General features: G+C 39.1%; 1 protein-coding gene across 2 annotated transcripts in view; it reads right to left on the bottom strand.

Moving 5' to 3' along the window:
* Nucleotides 1-21,496, bottom strand: part of GALNT1 (polypeptide N-acetylgalactosaminyltransferase 1) — an 87,683-nt gene that overhangs the window by 45,421 nt on the left and 20,766 nt on the right. Inside the window, exons 2-3 of one of the 2 annotated variants that reach the window (XM_040055224.2) lie at nt 16,814-16,988; nt 417-647 (exon numbers count right to left, since the gene is read on the bottom strand). In XM_040055224.2, the coding sequence (XP_039911158.1) occupies nt 417-555 (139 nt within the window). In that variant the 5' untranslated portion in view covers nt 556-647; nt 16,814-16,988. The remainder of the gene's footprint in view (nt 1-416; nt 648-16,813; nt 16,989-21,496) is intronic. The other variant, XM_058419386.1, reaches the window with a different exon arrangement.

The following is a 21,496-nucleotide window of genomic DNA, read 5'->3' as shown; positions in this document are numbered from 1 at the left end:
TCATTTTTGCAGGAGCAGGCAGACAAGTGAGCTTGGCTGTTGGTTTGGTTTGTTTTACCAGCAGGTCTAATGAAGTTAAGAGTGCCTTTGCTTCCTTACTCATGGAAATTTAAAATATGCTTTAGACTGCATTAACATGGCTTACATTCCTGCATAGTTTCTTGTTGCATAGTTTTTTAGGGTTATTTCATATACATTAGTGCTTAAAATTCTGTATCTCAAGTGTTTTAAGTCTGCAACATACATCTCAGGCAACATGGTTATTCCCTAGTCATTCAAAGAAACATGGAACATTCTATGACACCTAAATGCTGACACAATGCTACACTGTAGAGGAAAAAAAAAATCCCAAATCTTTAAAAAGAGTGCAATTTTAAAGGAGCGTAACTTAAGGAATACTCAGGCAGAAAACTTACCATCTCCAGCTGGCAGGCCTCGTTCCTTTTTCTCATCACATTTATTGCATTCACTGAAGTACAGCAATAGAAACATATCCAGAAGGACCCAAACCAAAGAGGTGGCAAGGACCACCTTGCAATATGCAAATTTTTTCATGGCACTTTAAGTCAAATACAAAAATAAAAAAGTATAAATAAAAATATCAACAGGTTTTTCTTTAATCCAGTTTGAGAGACCACGTTCTATATCTGGAAAAAAAAAAAAAAAAAAGAAAGAAGTCACAAAATTTACCTGAGGACAGACGCTAGAAGTAGAAATTTTACCTCCATTTTAAAGGTAACAATTTAGTTACCTTATGATGTGTGCAAAATGAATGCCCTATGCATTTCAGAGAGATAAGGGGGGCAATTACAGCAGCATTATTCCAGTCCTCTATTATGTTAAACATTCATCACCTGAAATGTTAAAATGAGTGACCAAAACTGAGTCCTCTGCTAAGCCACTGGAAAAGAAAGTAGGCATACCTATATGACATTAGAAGAAACTTACTGGATCCTCTGGAACCCAGGACAACCTAAAGGAATGAAAACCAGGAACTCGGGAAGCAGGGTATCAATCTCTACGGTGTGAATCCCATGGCTAATGTTTCTCATGCTTCCCCCATGCAGCACATGCTGACATTCTGAGTCCATCATTAGGGATGCTGGCCTATAAATGCCAGGATGTTACACAGGGTCTAACGGCATATTACACATACATCACAAAGACAAAGGTTTTACTTTCAGCAAACCAAAAAGAAACATCCCTTTTGGTAAAATTAAACAGCAGGTAAGGTTAACAAAGTACCCATAAGATGCCATGATCCTTTACTAGGTATTCACAGCTGAAGTTAGTAATTCTGACACCTGAACTGCCTTTATTAGCTTAATGTTTGATTATAGAGCAAACCCTTATACATTTTTCAATACGTATACATTACAATTTTAGAATGCCAGCCTTTGAAATTCTCTTTTGCCCTACTCAAATTACAGATTTCGTTACAAAGACTGTATATTTCCATGACTGGTAGGACAGAATCAAGAACAGCTTTCAGCTTCCTCACACTGAAATATGAAGGGGTTTAATTTTTAATTTTTTTTTTTAACCACTACTGACATATTTCAACTCAAAGTACTCCTGAAATGTTTACCAGTGGGAACAAGATACCAGTTAAAACCAGACTTGTAGACACTCCTCACATAAAAAATGAAGGGAATAAAATAAGGAGACTTCAAAGACACACTAGGATTTTACAAATTACATACACTAAGTTTTTCTTACACGGTTTCAGTGAAAACTGAAGAATCTATTGAAAGGAGAACCTCAATCACAAGACTTTGTGCTGGTTTGGACTGGGGTAGAGTTAATTTATTTCACTGCAGCCAGCAGAGGCCATGGTATGGATTTGTGCTGGAAACAGCGTTGATAATTCGGGGATGTTTTTGTCACTGCTGATCAGAGTTTACACAGAGCTGTGGCCTTTCCTGCTCTTCACCCCACCACACCAACGAGAGGCTGGGGCTGCACAAGAGGCTGGGAGAGGACACAGCAGGGACAGCTGACCTCAACTGACTCAAAAGACATTCCATACCATACGGAATCATATAAAGTTCAGCATATAAAGGGAGATAGAAAAAAGGAGGGGAAAGAAAAAAGGAAGAGGGGAAGTTTGGAGTGACGGCTTTTGTCTTCCCTAGCCGTAGTTGCAAGTGATGGAGCCCTCCTTTCCCGGGGCTGGCTGAACATCTGCTTTCCCATGGGAAATGGTGGATGAACTCCTTGTTTTGTTTTACTTGTTTGTGCAGCTTTTGGTTTAACTCAACTAACTTTTCATTGTTATTCCTCCCATTCTCTCCTCCATCCCATTGGGAAGCTGGGAATGAGTGAGTGCCTGTTGCATGGGGCTTGAAAGTCAGCTGAGGTTAAAGTACATCACCTGTGACTATGCAAAAACCTCATTAAAAGCCTACATTGTTAAGGCAACACTTCCTTTAGTATTTCATTGCTATAATTTGACCCCTGACTCCCCCCCCACTTCCTAAGGGAGAATACCATGATTTCTAAATATAGCTTATTTCTTATAATTGGCAGCAGGCACAGATACATTTCTATCTCCCTGCACCCCTTTACACTGAAGTCACACAGGTTTGGATGGCACAGCAACATAGGAGCCTGTGGCCTTCCCCTTGTAAAAGGCTAGAAGGGTATAAAACCCTCTGCTTCCTGCATAGGTGCACATAGGCGCCAAGAAGGAATTTTGTTTGGGATCTCGGCTTGTATCTATATGGTTTTGGTCTACTGGGATGACTATAAGAAATTAAGAACTGTAAAAGCAGTTGTAACTAACACCTTGATGATAAAGTAGCAGAGGAAATTACCACAATGAAACATTAAATGATATATATTATAAAAAAATCCCAGGGATCATTTGGTTGGGGGTTTTTGGTCGGTTTTGGGGCGTTTTTTTGTCTCTTTTTTTAAATAGACAGGAGGATGGAACTGAACTCTGGATTCTGGGAGTTGTACTATGAAGTTCTGTAAAACCATCAGCAGCAGTGAAAGAAAAATAAATTTGTTACAGCCTACTATTCAAAAACCAGAAACCAAACCATCACTATTCCATTACACAGTATCAGCTTTCTCATCTTGAGTGCTGTGTGAAAATCCAGTCTTGTCATTTCAAAAAGGATATAGAAGGATTAGAAGGAACAAGTGAGAAGTGCAAAAGGATGAATACAACAAAGAACAGCTTCATTGTAAGATGAAAGTAGCATTTTTCTTGGCTGGAAAAGATGTAACCCAAATCAAGTGGTAGTTCTATAAAATCAAAAGCTGTATTTAGTTGGTAAATAGAGATCGACTGCTGCCTTTCACTACTTCTTCGTGTATTGGCAGAAATCAAGTGAATTTAGCAGCAGCAAGAGGTTAAAACCTAGAAAAGGAATGTATTCCCTACAGTGTGTAGTCATCCAGGGGAACTGCCTGCCACCATCCCCTGCCAGTGCTGCAAGTCTCTTCATCAGCTACTAAATTCCAAGTCCTCACCCCTACCTTGGGAAGTCCCTGACTGCAAGTCACTGCATTCCAGGAGAGTGCAGCGAGGAAGTATCATTCCAATTTCCCCTATTCTCTGCCCTAGATATGCATATCAATCACTGGCAGAAACAAATACTGCATACAGACAAAATGTGTCTGACATAGTGCATGACTGCCCTTACAATCTTCATACAATAGGTTTCTTTTGGTCCAAACTGGGACACCACAGAAATGATCTGGCAAAGAATCAAGTCACACCACCACCCTGCTTGTACTTAAAGAACACAAATGCTAATAAAACACGTGTTTTGAAAGAAAACTCTACCAATTCTTTAAATTTCACACTTCTTGAAGTTCAGACTTGTGAGATATTAGGCTGTAAAACACACAGGAACACAGTGCTTTGTGGTCCTCAAATTAGCAAGACACCGGGAGAACCACAATCTAGACTTGCCATCCATAAAAATGCCAACTATATCAAGTGCTTTAGAATGCATAGCCTGGCGGTATATCTGCCTCTAACACAGGCAAATTCCTCTGTCAGTTCAGTGAAATGTCAAAAAGACACTTTAAAAACCTTTAAATCCTTTGAGGGTTCAGGGAAGTGATGAAGAGACAGCGGTACAAAAGTTCAACACACACTGTTTCCCATCGATAAGGCCCTTCCCTGTACCTTTAGATGAAGGCTTTCATTCCTTGGGCAGTCTACCGTCTCATGAATTACCCTGCATTTTTACCACTGCTTTTATGACAGCACTGCCCCTGTCTGCTTCCCCAGCACAACAGCGAAGCAGAGGGGCCCAGAGCCGCTGATGAAGCAACTGTTCTCAGCATATCAGAGCCCTGACCCAGAGCTCTGGGAAGAGGCCCTGCCGGCCAGGGCTTGAGTTATGGTTTGGTTCCTCCCTCTGCTGCTGGAGAGGTGGTAATGGCCTCAGCCATGGGAGGAATGTTCTGCCTGAGTGCTGCTTCTTCAGTGGAAGAGGCTATGGAGCAAAGTGAGCAAGGACAAAGAGCCGATGGATACACTGCCACAGAGACCCTGAAGTGCCTGACCCCCATAGTGCAAAAACAGAAGAGACAGCAAAGCATTGCACTCAAATCCTTCAAGTGGATGGAGACTCCCAAGATGGGGGCTGCGAAAGACAAATCCAGGAAATTAGCAGCTTGCAGCCACAGAAGGAAAGCCTGCAGATATTCCCTTCCAGAACAATTATACTGCCTGGAATGCTGCTGGAAGACTGATGGATACACCTGAGTTACATTTCCTGAGCACGTGAGGAGATTCTCAGATGATCCAGGAGTACAAGGTGGAACAAAGTAAAAGCAGCAACAAGAACAGTACCTTAAGGATAGCAAAAGAAAAAAAAAAAAAAAAATAAAAAAAAGAAAAAAAAAAAAAAAAAAAGAGAGAGAATAATGTAGCTCCAGTGCTCGGCATGGCAAAGGCTAAGATACTCAGTGCCTTTCTCACCTCCTTTGTTATTGGAGCAGGACACACAAACTGGGTCAGGGATGTCTTAAATCACTTGGACATGTGCAACTCCATGGCACAAGAAAGGCAGCATCTGAGTATCCTGAAGTAGCAGGATGATCTTACTGCAGGGCCATTCTCTACCATCTCTGAAAGGTCTGAAATGGTGATCCAGAGTTTCCCAGTCCTCAAGATTAGAAAAAAAGTTATCATCAAATAGGACAGGAGAATCTGGAGAACCACCTGCTAAGTCAGTCTCATTTCAGTCCTTGCAAAGATTATGTAAGAAATCTTACATACAAACACACAAAACCAAACCAATAAATAAACATCAAAATAAAGCAAACCCAGCCCCAACCAGATCAACACAAAAACCAAAAGGGCAACAGGCAGTAAAGACACACCAAAGCCATAGCATACTTGAACAATTTTTGTAACTCACTTCAAGGAGAGCATTGGTTTGGTGAAAAAAGGAAGAACAGTGAATGGTGTTAGCTTCAACAGGGACTATAACAGTCTTCCAGAGTACTTTTTCACAACCTAATGAGATTTAATCTAAAGAAGTGGGCTATCAGGGGGGTGGACTGCTAGCTGGACCACTAGGCTTTATGGGTTCTGACCAGCCATAAAAAAGTCCAGCTGGCAGACAACCACCAGTGGCAGCTGTCTGAGGCCAAAACTGGAGCTGGTGCTTGTCAGTGTCTTTACTGAGAAGCTGAAGGATAGGACTGAAAGCATGCCCAGCAAGGTTGCAGGTGACACCCAGCTGGGCTGGAGCATGCAGACAATACCCTGAAACAACATGCAGGAATGGATCTGGGTGGCCAGTTCCAGGAGCTAGAAAAACAGGCAGGTTAAAACCCCAAAAAAATCAGTAACTAAGAAGTACAAATTCCTGTTCCTAAAGGCCAAATTGGATGAAGTCCTGAGCAACCAGATCTAGTTGGTGGCATCCCTGCCTATGGCAGGGCCTTGGAACTAGAATATGACCTTTGAAGTTCCTTCCAACCTAAATCATTTTATGATTCTACGATGAATATCTATATAGGCTGGGTACTACCATGCTAGGAAGCTGCTCTGCAGGAAGAAATCTTTGGAACCCGAGAGAAAATTCAAAATGAATCAGTAGTGTGTTCTTATGGCAAAGAAAGTCAACCGCATCTACGAAGCAGCCTAGCAACCACAGAAATAATCCCCAAATGCATAGGCTTAATAATTGCATGTACCTTAATAATTGCATTACCTAATGTGATAGAATTGAAGATTTTTACAAAACCAAGTATTTTTCATCCCTTCAAAGTACTGGATTATAGATTACAGAACCCTTATACTATGGAAGAAAAAGGAGCATTAAAAACACCTTGGAAATGGTAGGAACAAAGGCTGTATTTTATCAAGAATAAAGTGAAAAGAGGAAAAATGGGTACATTCAAGTCTTGTTACTTCTGAAGGTCAAGTGAATTTTTCTCTCCCGTGACAAAATCCATATTACATTTGACACGATAGGAAAAGGTCATCTTTAAAATTACTGGTCATATAAAGAGCATTGTTTCACTTAACAACTTCTTTTACAAACACTGTTGGCATGGGAAAGAAAACTTACTCTTTTCCAGTACAGCATACAAATACTCAGTCATTTTTATCTTTGGATCAACTTTATCACTGTTTATATCAGTGATCAGTCTTCAGTACGACTTTGTAGCAGACTTGACAAAGGACTTCATTGCTGTTATTCAGCTAAATCAGGATTCTACAAGAGATGCAGCACATAACCAGACAAAGCTGATGTAAAGTTTGTTTTCCAGAATTTCAGATATGAATAAACAGAATCTGGCACAAAATAAGCGCTCATCAAAATCCTGACACAACATTTGCTATGTTTAAGCTATTAATATCAGTTTAAACCAAATGGAAAATTATTAACTGAACAGCATCTAAGGGAAGATTGATGGCCTACACAAAACTGAATTTTTAGCTTCTCAGTCTACTTAATAATGAGGGAGAAAAACCGACTTGCTGTAAGGTATACACATATTAGGCACGTGTATGGATTTTTGAGCAAACTTCTAAAAAACGGAGCCAATGCAAATTGTTGCGACCAGTGTCTGCACCTTTGTATATCTGAAATATTAATGAGGCAAATCCCATTGGTTACATCCACATTTGAAAACAGAAGTGATGCCAACACTACAAACAGGTTCAGAACTACTTTTGCTACTGGGCTGATGTGTTTTGTTTAGTTATTTTTTTCTTTTTTACTGGCCCATGCTCTAAATTGGTTCTAGTGCTTCTCTAGTGCAGAGATCTCATTACCATCAGAACATCAGGTCAGTTTGAGGATAAACAAAGCACTACTTTTCAATTCTATGAAAGCAAGTGATAAAAACCCATTTAAATTAGGTCAGTCCATCACTTGTGGAAAACAGGATATTCCTCATCTTTCTCACAGTAACACAAACGCATCCAGTAAATTTCCACAGGCAAAATAATCCTCAAGAGTTTGAGAACACCAGTATTCTTCTCAGAAGTTAATATAAGAGAAAAATATTTCACGGGGCTATGATCATTTGATGGATTTTTAAAGGTTTTAGTATTCATCTGTTCAGTACAATTCAGCAAGTAAGTTCTGAGGAGGTGATGAGAGAAAGCAGATCATACTAGTCTGAACAGTATGAAAACAATTCATTAAAAGCAAGCTTGCACTTCAGAAAAATCTGAGAAATGTAGGTCAGTAAAATAAACTTCTAATCTTCTTGCTCTGTGTAGGAAGACTACACTTTTAATTTACCAGAAGCAACTTTTTTAATTCATAAGTCAGTTTTTTAATTGACCATTTGAAAAAAAATCAATTATGCTTCTAAAAATGGTGGACCTTGGAATAAAGGCAGAATAACAAACATAGAAGTAGCTGACAAGAGTTGAAAAACAAGGATGAACTTCATACACAAAGGCAGAAGCTATTGGTTCATACCTTCTTTCCTACGAATTAATAGAATGCATCATTATTCTTACAAAAGCTCTTGTGAGGTTAAAATCTCTCATCACATAGAAAAGCAATACCAAAAATGGAACAACCGTTATGCACTCCAACTACAACTTTGTCAAGCTGTTAACAACTGTACGGAGCTATGTGACTGTGTACTCGAACTTCTGATTCTCCCTGTTTAGAATCACAGAATCATAAAATACATTGGGTTGGAAGGGAGCTTCCTACCCAAGTACTCTTTACTTAACTTCTAAACTTTTATGATTAGTTCTAAATACTTTTACAGGGTAAGGAACGTTTCTGAATTGAAAAATTGGCTTTTAAAACAAGTTCTTTCAGTTAATGAAAGAAAGTTAATTGAAAATACAATGCTATTTTGGTACCTGTAGTTTTCAGAAACAACTAGAGTCACTGAACTTGACAAAACAATTTACAATTTCGCAAATAAGTGCTTAATGGTTTCTCAAGTGAGTTTGTAGACATGCCAAATTCCCTCAATACAGCATTTCTGAGAATGGAACTAAAGATTACTTACACAACTGCTCAAATAAAAACCTTTGAAATCTCTTAAATTACTCTTTTTCCCAGTCATAGTCAGACCTCTTTAGGTTGACTTTAAGAAAGCCCTGTATTGCTTGCAGGAAAAAGCTGCAGTGGGCAAGGTTTCAAAGGGCCAGATGAACAATATTTTAATCAAATAATAAAAGTTCAAACCAATTCAATGCAGAGATTTTGGATTTACGTTCTTTTTTCACAGCAATTTTTGCTATGCAAGAAAAGGAATAAATTGATCCAGGAGGGAGATGAAATATTCTCTATCAGAATATCACTCTAAATATTTCAAGAGCTCAAGAGGATAGCTAAAATTTGGAAATTAAGAACACAATAAAAGTACAAAGACTACTGCTGTCATAGAAACCAGCTGAGATTTACTGGATGTCTATTCTATGACTTTGAAGTAGATTTCAAACATCTGAGGCAACAACTTCCTTTCTCTCTTGTTCTACAGGTTGCATAAAAATTATCTAAAACCAGACATCTCATTCAGGGATTCTTCATACATTCCCATTCTCTCAACTGTTCTAAAATTTAAAATATACCTCTATTATGTCCAGTGAGAAATCAGAATACATTACTTAATATTGCCAATCCGATAACAAAAAAAGCAACTATACATCTTTTTACAGAGCTGCTTCAAATATTTGGAGTACATCAGCAGCACAGGTTAACTGCAACACATAAGGAAGTGAATACACAGATATGTAACACCCTGCAGCAAGGAGAAGTAGGTGTTTGCATGGCCATTAAGTTATCGGCTGTTACAGTCCCGGCAGGTAAGCTCAAAACACTGCTATTCAAATCTTTTCCCTCTCAGACTGAGCAGCAGAATTGCCTCTCATGACAGGTGCAGAACAGGCAATCCTTTTTGGAAAGCAGATTTATAAGCCGAAAGACAGTTATTTCTTTTCCTGAAACAACTGCAGTCTTAAATTGGGTTACTGACACCTCGGATGCTGACAGAGAGCAAACGTTCCTCTTCCAAGCCATAGCTACTACACATGCACACTCTGAGGGGTGCTTGACTAAGAGAAACAGCCAGCTTGAGAATAAAGGCAGTATTTTCATCACTGACTATCAGAGGCAGCATGAAGACAACGAGCAATTCATGAGTGAAAAGCTTTTGTTGTTAACAGTAGCAAGAGATGATTTAAACACTAAGCTCATAAACCCTTGAAATGCAATAATTAACGGCTGAAGATGCATCAGTAAGACCTATCTGAGCCTTCTGCTACCCTTCACAGCAGCCTAGAAGGCTGAAGTGGACTAGAACCACTGGAATAGCTTTTCTTTTTGGAAGATTCACAGATGGTGACCCGGCACTTAGCTTTTTCAGCACAGCAACACTCCGGCCGATCAGCATCCCAGAGCTATAAACTGACTCCAGTCTTTAATAACTCCCTGAAGAGCTGTGTTAGCTGGTCTTTCAACCCCAACACTACAGGACTTCTAGAGAAAAATTGAGGTCACATCAGCACAGGTGTTCTAGGTGAGGAGCTCCATTTCCTCAAGAAAAACCATTTGTCATGTGAGGTACGGACTGTGCAAGTTTACCATTACTCAGAAGAAACAGCTCAAAACTAAGTGATTTTAGGCTCCCTAGTGGATCTAAATGGTCTTTTAAGAAATTAAAAGCTGAACTACCCAAAATTTATATTGCAGTGGAATAGTGTCACAGTAGCAGAGATTAGGCTATTGGTACACTATTAGCTGTCTGCAAGGAAAAATCTGTAAACACCTCTGCATGTTTTAGGTACTCAGTCTTGTGACAGGATGTAACACAGCCTGAAGGCTTCCAGCCAAAAGCAGCATCACCTGCCTGACAAGGCACAGGTTGCCTAAGAAACAAAGCATGCAAGCAGCCAAGAATTTCTGATAATCAAGAATTCATACATTTCCAAAAGTCATTTTAAGTAACTTGGCAGGTGCAAGATGATCTGTAAGTAGAATAGGCTACCTGACAGGACTTCTTTTAAAGTTAAAATTCTTTCTGGAAAAAAAAAAAAATCAGTATTGTGAGCAAGTTTCTTTAAGAAATCATATGCACTAGATTAGACTATGTGGAAGTAAAACCACAATGAGCTGTTTTGTGTTCTCAATACTCATATTTTCCATCTTCCTTTACAATGTTTCTGCATGGTTTAGAAAATCAAATCGACTTCCAAAATGTTTTAAAAGTTCTACATTAACATGTCCAACAACAAACTCGGAATTTACAAGCTGAGATTGAACTAAAATTAATACTATCCTTATTAATAGATCACTCTTCAAACAAATGTGTCAAATAATACATTTTTCTGCAGATTATACTCTCTTCAGTCTGCACATGTCAACACTCAAAAGTCAGGTAGCATTTACTTTTGCAGTATTTTGAGGAAATAAGCAAATTCCTCTTGAAAACCTGTGATGAACACAGAAAAAAGGGTTTCAGATTTACTCTCTATTCTGCCATTAAGTTAGAAGGGAACTAGAAACTCAGCTGTCAGTATGAAAGAATCACAAACTTCAAGGAAAAATCTTTCACTACTTGAAGGTCAGGTGAATTCACCATCACAAAACTAGCCACATATTTTTCATAGACAAAAGCCTATGTAGGCTCTGAACAATCTCAAATGAATAAATCTTATACAGGACAGCCTCGACACCTTCCTTGTATGTTGTAAGAAATTATCAAATCTTTCAAGCTAGGTCTTTAATGTTAAAAAATATCAAATCTCCACAAAGCTTCTGATTATTTTTTAGGTATGTATCAAAGCCAGAAGCTAGAGTGGAATAAAATTTTTCATAAATTCCTCAACCATTTTTAAAGATGGCAGAAAATTACATAGGCAAATAGCCATCATTAAGGACGAATCACTAATAGGCAAGAATTTGATTTAAAGAAAAGCAGAGTCAGCTAATTAGAGGAAAAAAAATTACAGAGGAGACTTTTGGAAACATTGGGTAAATTACAGTCAATAGATTCAAACATCCTCATGTGTGTAAGTGCAGAAACCTCTAATCCTGAAAACTTTCTACTGTAGATTTAAAATCCAGCAGGGAAAACTGAAGAAACACCAAATAACTTAGAAGAATACTTTTTCTCTGCCTACAGTATATGTGGGAAATATTCAAAATAGTGTTTTAGAAGAAAAGCTTTGAAAAAAGCACAGGCAAATGAAAAGTAAAATGAAGAATGATATTGCAAGTAGAATGAAGAATGGCAAAGAATTCAAAGAAGTTAACAAGTTTTACTTCCCATTCTTTTAAAAGTGGCACTGCAGACAGTTTAAAATAGAAATCGAAAAGTACCACACCTCATCATGTCTAGGGAAACACCCAAATTCTAAGCAAAATAAGTGAGCAGTTTTGCAGCTAAGCACTTTTTGAAATACAGAGAAAACATTAGATCTCCATCCACACAAGTCTAGGGGAAAAAAAAAAAAAAAACCAAAAAACCAGAACATAGGCACATTTCTCTTTCTCTAGAAAGAAAAGACTGATCAGATACGGAGGAAAAAAAAAGAAAAACTAGCATTGTCAGATTTTAGAATACATGGAATTTTTACAATGTTTCTCCCAGAAACTTGTGCTCCTTCGCTTTAGATCCACAGGCTAATAAAAAGTCTACCTAGAAAGCAAAAAGGCTGTATTTATAGAGGAAGGCCATATAGCTTTTAAGCATCCATTCCCAGATCAGCCTGTTCTCACATCACAAAGCTGTGTGCTCAGCAGGTAACTTCTGCTGCTAACAACTGTTTCATACTTAATTAATGCACACAGTATTGCACTAAAGAAAAGATTCTTCACATCCATCCTTCCCTTTCCCCCTTAGACTCACTTGTTTTAGATGCAGTTCTTCTTAATTCTGTCTTTCCAGAGATCACTGACAACACAAATTTGAAAAAATTCCACACTTTAAGCACTTGGTTTCAATTGTTAATCCAAGCAAATGCACCCACGGTATAAAAAGAACAACCATGAGATTTTCTTCAATCATGAGACTCATAAAATTTTCCATGTAAAGCTCATTTCTAAAGTAGGCAATACCTGTATTTTGGGTTCTACAATAAAGAGGTGAACACGAAGAAAAGAATTCACAGATAAAAAGCAAAAATCAGAATAATTAATGCAGAGGTCTGGAAATACTTAAGAACATTTTCAAGACTGGACAAGGCAAGAAGAAACTGATAGGGAGAAGTTGCCAGAATAGTTTGCAAGCAGACTGATACAGCAGTGGCTCTTCTTCAGGACTAGAGTCCTGGATCTTTGTCCATGTGGCACCTTGGTCTTCAGCACTGGTACTGATATCTCCACAGGACCTGAGCTTAAACTCTAGAATTCAGACTTCAGGTGAGCAACTGAGTTTTATATGCTGACCTGTGATGCCTGACATCAGAAGAGAATTCACAGATGCATCAGTGCTGCCCATTTCGAACAAAGGCTTGCAATGGTTGGTTTCACACTGAGACATTCTCACCACAGAGTTCTACTCTCCCTTTCTTTTTCAGTGCCTTTTTTCCCTTTGCTCTTCAAGCAAGCAAACTACCCCTAACTCTGACAGGGAGCAGCTATGACCAGTACAGGTCCCTGCAAGCAGATGCCCCCTCCTACGCCACTGCTCTTACATCTGCATCTCCTAGTTTGCTACCATACCCACAAAAATTAAGATAACAGGTAATGTAGAGGAAGGATGGAAAACAATCTGCTACTGCTGGACTCAAGACTGTAGAAGAAGAGGAGGAGAAAATGGCAGAAGTACCCACCCAACTAGGAAATATAAAGCAGCCCACGTGATTAAAAAAGCCTGGAGCACACCGTATCCACCCATCCATTAAATATGTTTCTGTAACTGTAAAAGTAGACAAATATGCACCAAATCACAGAGATTTTAATTGAACATGGTCATAATTTTTCCCGGCTTTCAACTTCACTGCAAATATCAGAATTTACATTCAAGTTCACATTTGGTCAAAAGCAGCACTATGGAAAAGATAAATTGAGTTCTACAGAAACAAAAGTCCTATTTTGTTAACAGCTTCAAAAATCTGCACTTTTTAAAAAAGAAACAACAAACTGAGCTTCGAGCTCAATTATGGGAGAAAATGTTAGAAAAACAAAAATCAATAAAACTTAAAACAAATAGTTTTCACTTAGGCCATGGAAATTATTTAAATAAGGTCATTTAAAAAAAAAAAAACCCTACATTTTCATTATTCTGTAATAAATGCATTTCAAATTGTGCTGGATTTTATTTATTAAATATTTCTTTTTGTTTATTAAATATTTCTTAGAAAGAAAAATGGCAGATTTGCTCAGACATTAAATTTCAAGACTATACTCTTAAAGTGAATGATTCTAAAACATGTTTTTCATCTGGTCTAGCTTGTAAATTTTCATCCTAGTTTGACAGATTTAAATAAAACAACCATATCAAGATATAGAAAATGCATCAGTAAGGTAAAAAAAAAAAGAAAATAAAATTTTTATTTTTTTATTTGTTGTGCAGTGCAGCAGTCCAGAGAAATCTGGAGAGTGTGATATACAATTTGAGACACAAAGATTATTTTGTGGAAGAGTTCACTTGTTTCCTCAGTCACCTATATGTGTGATGATAACAATTTTCTGCATAGTTGCATAGGGAAAACAATCAGCGGAACATTCAGTATAGCAGGTATGCATCAGACTTCAGGGAACTGCTTCCATTTCTTCAGATACCTTGGTGCTTACTACTTTGCTCTGCTCTTTTTTTTTTTTTTTTTCCCATCCCCAGAAACTGTCAGGCACTTCATGAAAAAGCAGCTAGTGTATTTAATTTGTCATCAATTTATTTATGAAGGTAGCACCTTGAGCTTTTTTACAATGCAAAATTAATTCCTGAATAGAAGCCAAGAGACAAACAGGTCATCATAAAAAAGATCAGCCTTTCAGAAAATATTAAAGAAAGGAATATGATGGAACTGTTTTGGAAATTCAGCTATATATTAATGGAAAATCATGGAATTTGAGAAATAAAATCACTGTTCAAATTAAATCAGAGATAAGATATTTTTAAAACACTGTCTAAAATTCTGTGTTCCAAGACATTTAAGATTACTCTTCAATACCTTTTCTGAAAGATTTTCATCTTCTCTGAAAGCTCTAGAATCTTTACAAGAAGAGAGAGTAGACATTCCTTGGAAGCCAGACCACGTTAAAGAGTTATCAGCACACTATTACTGTGTAAGTAGCTGCTACTCCAACATGCCAGCCTTCTTCTCTGCCAGCAAAAATCTACACAGCAATGAAGAAACTTAACCAGAGAACTGACACAACTGAAAAATAACAGAGCAATTGTGCTTATTCAGCCGCATCAGTCTCTCAGTGCAGACTCAGACCAATCAGGTATTCTCCCCAGTAGAAGTTATTTCTACTCAAATCTGTGATCTCATTAAAGTCAACATTAGTCAGCAACCACCAAAGAGGTGAGTGGGCTACCATGAAAGAAATAAGTGAAGATACCACTTGAGTGGCCAAAAGGAGTAAACCCAGAAGTAAAAAATCTGCTGCACTTTTTTTTTACCCTAGGTTGTTTGTTTTTTTTTTCTTAGCAGTCTCTACTACTTAAGACTATTAGGCAGTAATTTTGGATATAGCTTTTCCTCTCCTCTAAACTGATACTTGTTCCAGTTATACCTCTGAAGGACTGAATTTAAGACTACATGTTGGATCTTTTGAAGCTGACTGGAAAAGGACCCACTCAAACATGAAACACACTTTTCCCATTTTAGCATGCTGAACCTGAACTTCAGAATTGGACCCAAAGAATCCTTCAGAGCTCAGTCAGTTAGTGAAAACTAATCTATGAAAACCGCTAATAGGTTTTAGGAAAGAAAAAAAAAAAAAATCAGGATGAAAAACTAGCACAAAATGTCCATACCAATGATTCCAAGTGCAGGACACCACTTAAGACACTGAATACAACGCACTGGTTAAACTTTTCTGCCCAAGGAAATGGATGTGTCATACTTCATCTTTGCCTGTCCATCCTATTAAACTTAGGTTTTCCATCTTGCTTCAATCAAGCTTAAAAAAGCGTAGGAGACACACACACAGAGGAGGCTGCACGAGTACTCGGTTGTTAAACACCTCACTGCACAGCCAATGACTACACAGTGGTAGCTTAATAAATCATCTTTTGTCTGACAAGGATGCTTTAAGGGTACTGTGTTTGTTGTAGAAACACAGAAAATAAAACTCAGGCTTTCTTAGGTCATCTGGATGGAAAGTTGATCTGAATTCCAGTTCACAGGACTAAATAACTCTTTTTCAAGATATACTGAGAGGGTAAAGGTGAATTTAGGAAAAGTAATAATGAGGTCCTTTATTCACTTGGATACCATGCTTCTCAATACTCAGAGAGAACCACACTGACAGCTTAATTAGGTCTGCACTAATATCTAAGGGGATTCCTATGGAAACTTGTTTAATAGCTGTAGACAAGTGAACTGGTCCAACAGGATGCTGAAGGAACAGTAAAATACGGAATATGCATGTGAAGTATTGGCCCTGGCTGCAGTCCAGGTGACCATCAAATTCACTGTCCCATCCCTCCTCAGCTGGACAAGGGAAAGAAAATACAACAAATGGTTTCTGGGTCAAGATAAGGGCAGGGAGAAATCTCTCACCATCTCAGGCAAAACAGACTCAAGATGGGGAAACCAGTTCAGTTTATTACTAATCAAATCAGAGTAGGATGAGAAATAAAACCAAATCTTTAAAGCTTTCCTCCCACCCCTCCCTTCTTCCCAGGTTCAACTTCACTCCCAGTTTGCTCGACCCTCTCATCCCCCTAGCAGCAAGGGGGAACAGGGCAAGAGGGTTACAGTCAGTTCATCACATCCTGGTTCTGCCTCTCCTTCCTCCACCGAGGGAGGATTACTCACACTTCTCCCCTGCTCCCACAGGAAGCAGCCCTCGACAAACTTCTCCAATCTAAGTCCTTCCCTGGAGCTGCAGTTCTTCATGGGTCCTGTGCATAGGGTGCAGTCCTTCAGGAACACACTGGTCTAGCGTGTGTTTCCTATACAGTACCCCAGAGACTCTACCCCTGTAAGTGATGGGCTCAGCCTTGGCCTGTGGCAGGTCCCTCTGGGAGATGGCTGGCACTGGTTCTGTTGGACACAGGGGAAGCTTCTAGCAGCTTCTCAGAGAGGACACCTCCAACCAAGTCTCTAGCAAAACCCTGTCACACAAACCCAGCACAATCCAGTGACCAAGCTCTTAGGCAGTCACTAAGTACACCCAAAGCAGACAGACCTGACCAAAGCATCAAAAATTCCTGGAACACAGTTTGTACTCACCTCCTCTGCAGGTTTACAGCCATCTGGCTGGTCCACTAGCACTGGTGGAGAAATCCCGACACATTGCTGTAGAGCACCTGGGGCAGGAACCATAGAGCAACAGACCGGCCTAGGCCATTCCGACATGAACCAAGAAGGAAAAGAGGTATTCCAATTCCAAGGTCTTAAGGCTGCCCTAGAGGAAAAACAGAAATTCAGATAAGTTCCTAGCTCCGTTCTGGCAGAGCTTGAGGTGGAAAGGGAGGAAAGTTTCCCATTTAGGATTTCAAAATCTAAAATCCCATGCAAGGGAGAAGGAGTCAAAGACTGTTTCTAAAAAGAGGCAGTGAACTGTGCTTGTGAGGAAAACAACATATGCAGGGAAGAGTGGAGAGGTGGAACAAGTCATCAACATTTTTTAGCCTTCCAGATGATATGATTTAAGTGGGAGGACTGCCTGTCCTCCCAAATAAGCTGTTATCTATTTTTGAGTTCTATATATGTCGTCCTCTATCCAATCATGAATACTTAGCACAACAAACTATGAATTGTTCTCAACAAGGCAAGAAAACAGCCTCCTCAAAAAACAGCACACATTCACATGAGCAGCTCCCCAGATGATCACTCTTTTGGACTAAATCTTCCTATACATATTCTAGTTTATAGATGTAGGGGTTTTTACATTCTTTCATCTCTCGCCCACAAGTTAAACATTAGCATTTATAACGACAGTTTTGTAAAAAAAGGTGTTATTACAGTAACACAGACTTGACGCTTAAGAAGCAACATTTTTTCACTTACAGAAAAAAAAAAAAGTGACACCTGAAAAACGATGCCTGAGCCTTTCCAAGTCTTATCCATTAAAACTGCAGCAATACTGAATGAATTCCTTCAAATCTCTGCCTTTGCCCAGTTAATGCAGCAATGTCTGAAGGAAATTCTAAGCAGCTGAAAAGTAAAGAATGTGTCTTAACATTCAAGAGAGATTTGTTCAATTTTTAATGCAATTGAAATTTTTCCACACTTGGGTAATATTTGCCATATATTATTGAAGCCTGTATCTTGCACTTGCCATATTACATCTGAACCTACCAAGTTACTCAAGTTTCTTGCTCTGCCTGTTTAAACTGTTACCTCTAGGTATCTGCCCAGACAAAAGCTTTGTACAAGGGAGGAAAAAAATTTTAAAAATGCTGATACTGTGGTAACATGACAAGATGGAGGAAGCATATGGTAAGGAAGGCTAAGATTGGCAGTGATAGAAAAGATGTTTGCCAACCACCTAATTATTAATTATTACCCCAATACTGAAGCAGGTAAAACAAGTGTACTACTCGGCAGTTTCTCTTTTTTTGCATACCAAAGTAGAAGGGGAAAATGCCTTGGCTTAAAGTCTGATTTTTATTAATAGTACTGGCTAAAGATCTCCTCATAATGATTACCAGTTTTTTACCAAATCTGAAAAAAATGGGGAAGTTTCAAAGGGCCAGAAAAATATGATCCAAGACACATCCAGCAGGAAACCCAACATAAATCATGTTTGTTTCTTTTCCAAACGTGTTAATATAAAAGAACACGACAAAATTCTGAAGGGACCCAACCTCCTTTATCAAAGCAAATTAGCTGTTGCCTTCAAGAGATTAAACAGACTTCCATGATGTATCTGACTAGGCTCTACACACTGCACTGTAACACGCAATACACATGCACAAAAAAATAAGAGTGTTGCTTACGTTCAATTAGCCTTTTGTGTAGCACTTTTCCTCACTAAAACTCAGGTGTCTCAGAGAGCTGGGAGGAGAACACGATCCATTTTTACCAAAGGGGAAACAGGTGTGTTACTGGCCAAGTGGCTGACAAGACTGGGAGTAAATTTTCTTCTATCTGCTCTAAAGTTTAAACTCAAGTATTTCTTTTTACATCTGTCTGGTTAGATGAAGACCTTTACTGTAGTGGTTTTGCTAATTTATATATATTTTTTTAAGTATCCTAAGATTTGGGCTCATTGTTCAGTGCTGTCCAGACACTGACTAGAAACAGTCCTCAAAAAACACCAAACCAAAAGCCAAACAGTGAGAGGAAGAGACACAGGGAATAGCCCTTGTTACCATTAGTAAGCAAGGCACAGCTAGCGAGGGCAGATGTTCACTTATGTGTAGTGAGCTTCCACACACTTAAAAGCTTATGATTTCCCTTGATCTTTTCTTTGGGTTACAAAAATGCCAATTCAATCATTCCTTCATTCCTTCTGCACATAGCACCTTCTCTAAATCATCAGTCATTACACTCCTGAGGCACATTAAGTGTGCCTGCATCTTTCCTGAAGTTCAATGACCAAAACAGATACAGTACTTGAACTTCACAATACAGAACAAGGCAAAACTTTCAACTCCACATCCTCCACATCATACCACCAATTAGTCATGCCAATACATACACACACCTCCTCTTTGTCACCCATACTGCAGTGTGGGGTCTCATTTTATAATCCTTGGTGAGGAATGGAGGGGCAGGAGGAACTTAACAGATGTTCTCCATATTTTATTTTGACCTACATATAAGGCATTCCACTTATTCTTCTAAATCAAATCCTATTCTCCCAGGCTACCTTTCCAACATTTAAGATTTTTGTGAATTGCCATCCTACCTTTGTGTAACTGTATTTATTCCCAAACACATCTTGTCCTTAGATTTCATAATCATATGCTAATTAGCCAGCATGAACAAGAACAATTAGCTGAAACAATTATACAAAATCCCATACAATGTGCTTTCCTTGCTGAAAGAGAACTACTGAAAAAACCTCTGGCTACTGTTAACGTAATGAGTTTTCAGACATCCTAAAATAGCTTTTTTTATCTGGGCCGTATTTCCTTCGTTTGCTCTGTAACAGCATCACATGTGGCTTTCTCCAGTCCCCGAGCTTCCTGTTAGAGAGGATATTACATTGCCTTGATTATGTATTTCTGATCTTCACAGAATCATAGAATGGTTTGGATTGGAAAGAACCTTAAAGACCATCCAGTTCCAACCCCCCACCACAGGCAGGGACACGTTCCACCAGAACAGTTTGCTGAAAGCCCCATCCAACCTGGCCTTGAATGCTTCCAGGGACTGGGCATCCATAGCATCTCTGGGTAACCTGTTCTCATGCCTTACCACCCTCACAGTAAAGTTCTTTTTATATCTAACCTGTATCTACCCTCTTTCAGTCTAAAGCCATTACCCATTGTCCTATAATTATCTGTCCTCATATAAAGTCCCTCCCCAGCTCTCTTTTAGCTCCCTTTCGGTACTGGAAGGTCTAAAGTCTCCCTGGAGCCCCTCTCTTCTCCAGGCAGAACAGCCCCAAATCCCTCAGCCTGTCTGCACAGGAGATGTGCTCCAGCTCTCTGATCATCTCGGTGTCCCAGCTCTGGCCTCCAGCAGGTGCACATGCTTTCTCTGCTGCAGGGCACAGCTGGATTCTGCACTGCAGTGGGGTCTCACCAGAGCAGAGGGGCAGAATCCCCCACCCCTGGCCCTGCTGCCCACGCTGCTTTGGATGTGGCCCAGGGCACAAGCTATCATTCCGGGATGTGAGTGCGCATTGCTGGGTCACGTTGAGCTTCCCATCCATCAACAAAGCCACCCCCCACACATCCAGGATTTGTATCCCAGGCCAAGTCCCTATCCCCCATCTCCTGCTTATATGCTGGGCATGATGTTCTGTAGTATGGAATATTCCTTTGGCCAGTTTGGGTCAGCTGAACTGGCCATGTCCCCTCACCGTCAAGAGCATGAGGCACTAAAAATTCCTTGCCTTGGAGTAAGTCCTACTTAGCAGCAACTAAAACATCAGTGTGTTATCAAGATAATTCTCATACTGAATCCAAAACACAACTCTGTACCAGCTACTAAGAAGAAAATTCTGTACCAGCTACTAAGAAGAAAATTCTATCACAGCCAAAACCAGGACATCACTTAAAAATGAAGAAAGGCTTATTTGAAACTTATTTAAACCTAAACAAATTTTATTCAGTCAGTCTAATGTGCTGACCAGATTCACAGCCACAATGTTTGCAGAGTGCAAAATGTAACTGCCTCATATTCAAGCAAGTGGCTATACTGAATAGTCTCAATATTTCCATTTTTATTATGCGGAGAACTTCCTTATGATACATTTAATGTTAAAAACAGCAACAATCATGCAGAGCTATCTATGCCCAATGTAATAGCTACCCCTACTTGTCACACCCCACTTACCGCTTTTACCTCTTCCTAAATATAATACAGATTGGCTGGATGATTTTTTTAGCCATGCATTACCTTTCTAGCCTGTGCAGTCAATTTCTTTTGTATTCAGTGAAACACCTCCACACACACACAAAATCATGCACTTGCCATAAAATATGGAGCCAACTCCATTGCATCAACCTTTTCCTCTACCAGCTCAATACAGTGGTATGACCCCGCACAAGGTCAGAAAAATCAGTGCAAGAGACTGAGCAGAAAAGCATTAAATTATTGGGGTGCCATTAACTTCTGGAGAAAACAGATTTGTAACACTGAGGAAACCACATAATCTTCCTGTTAATTCTGAAGCAAATTAAAAAAAAAAACAAAAAAAAACAGAGTGAACAACAAAACCACCATGGTTTTGTTCCATAAGTCTCCATGGCTTTATCTTATACAGAAAGACAGCAAGGGGGGGGAAAAAATCAT

This window comes from Hirundo rustica, chromosome 1, assembly GCF_015227805.2.
Source record: "Hirundo rustica isolate bHirRus1 chromosome 1, bHirRus1.pri.v3, whole genome shotgun sequence".
Taxonomy (NCBI): Eukaryota; Metazoa; Chordata; class Aves; order Passeriformes; family Hirundinidae; genus Hirundo; species Hirundo rustica.
The sequence above is the reverse complement of the archived record's forward strand: the minus strand, read 5'-3'. Positions and strand labels throughout refer to the sequence as shown.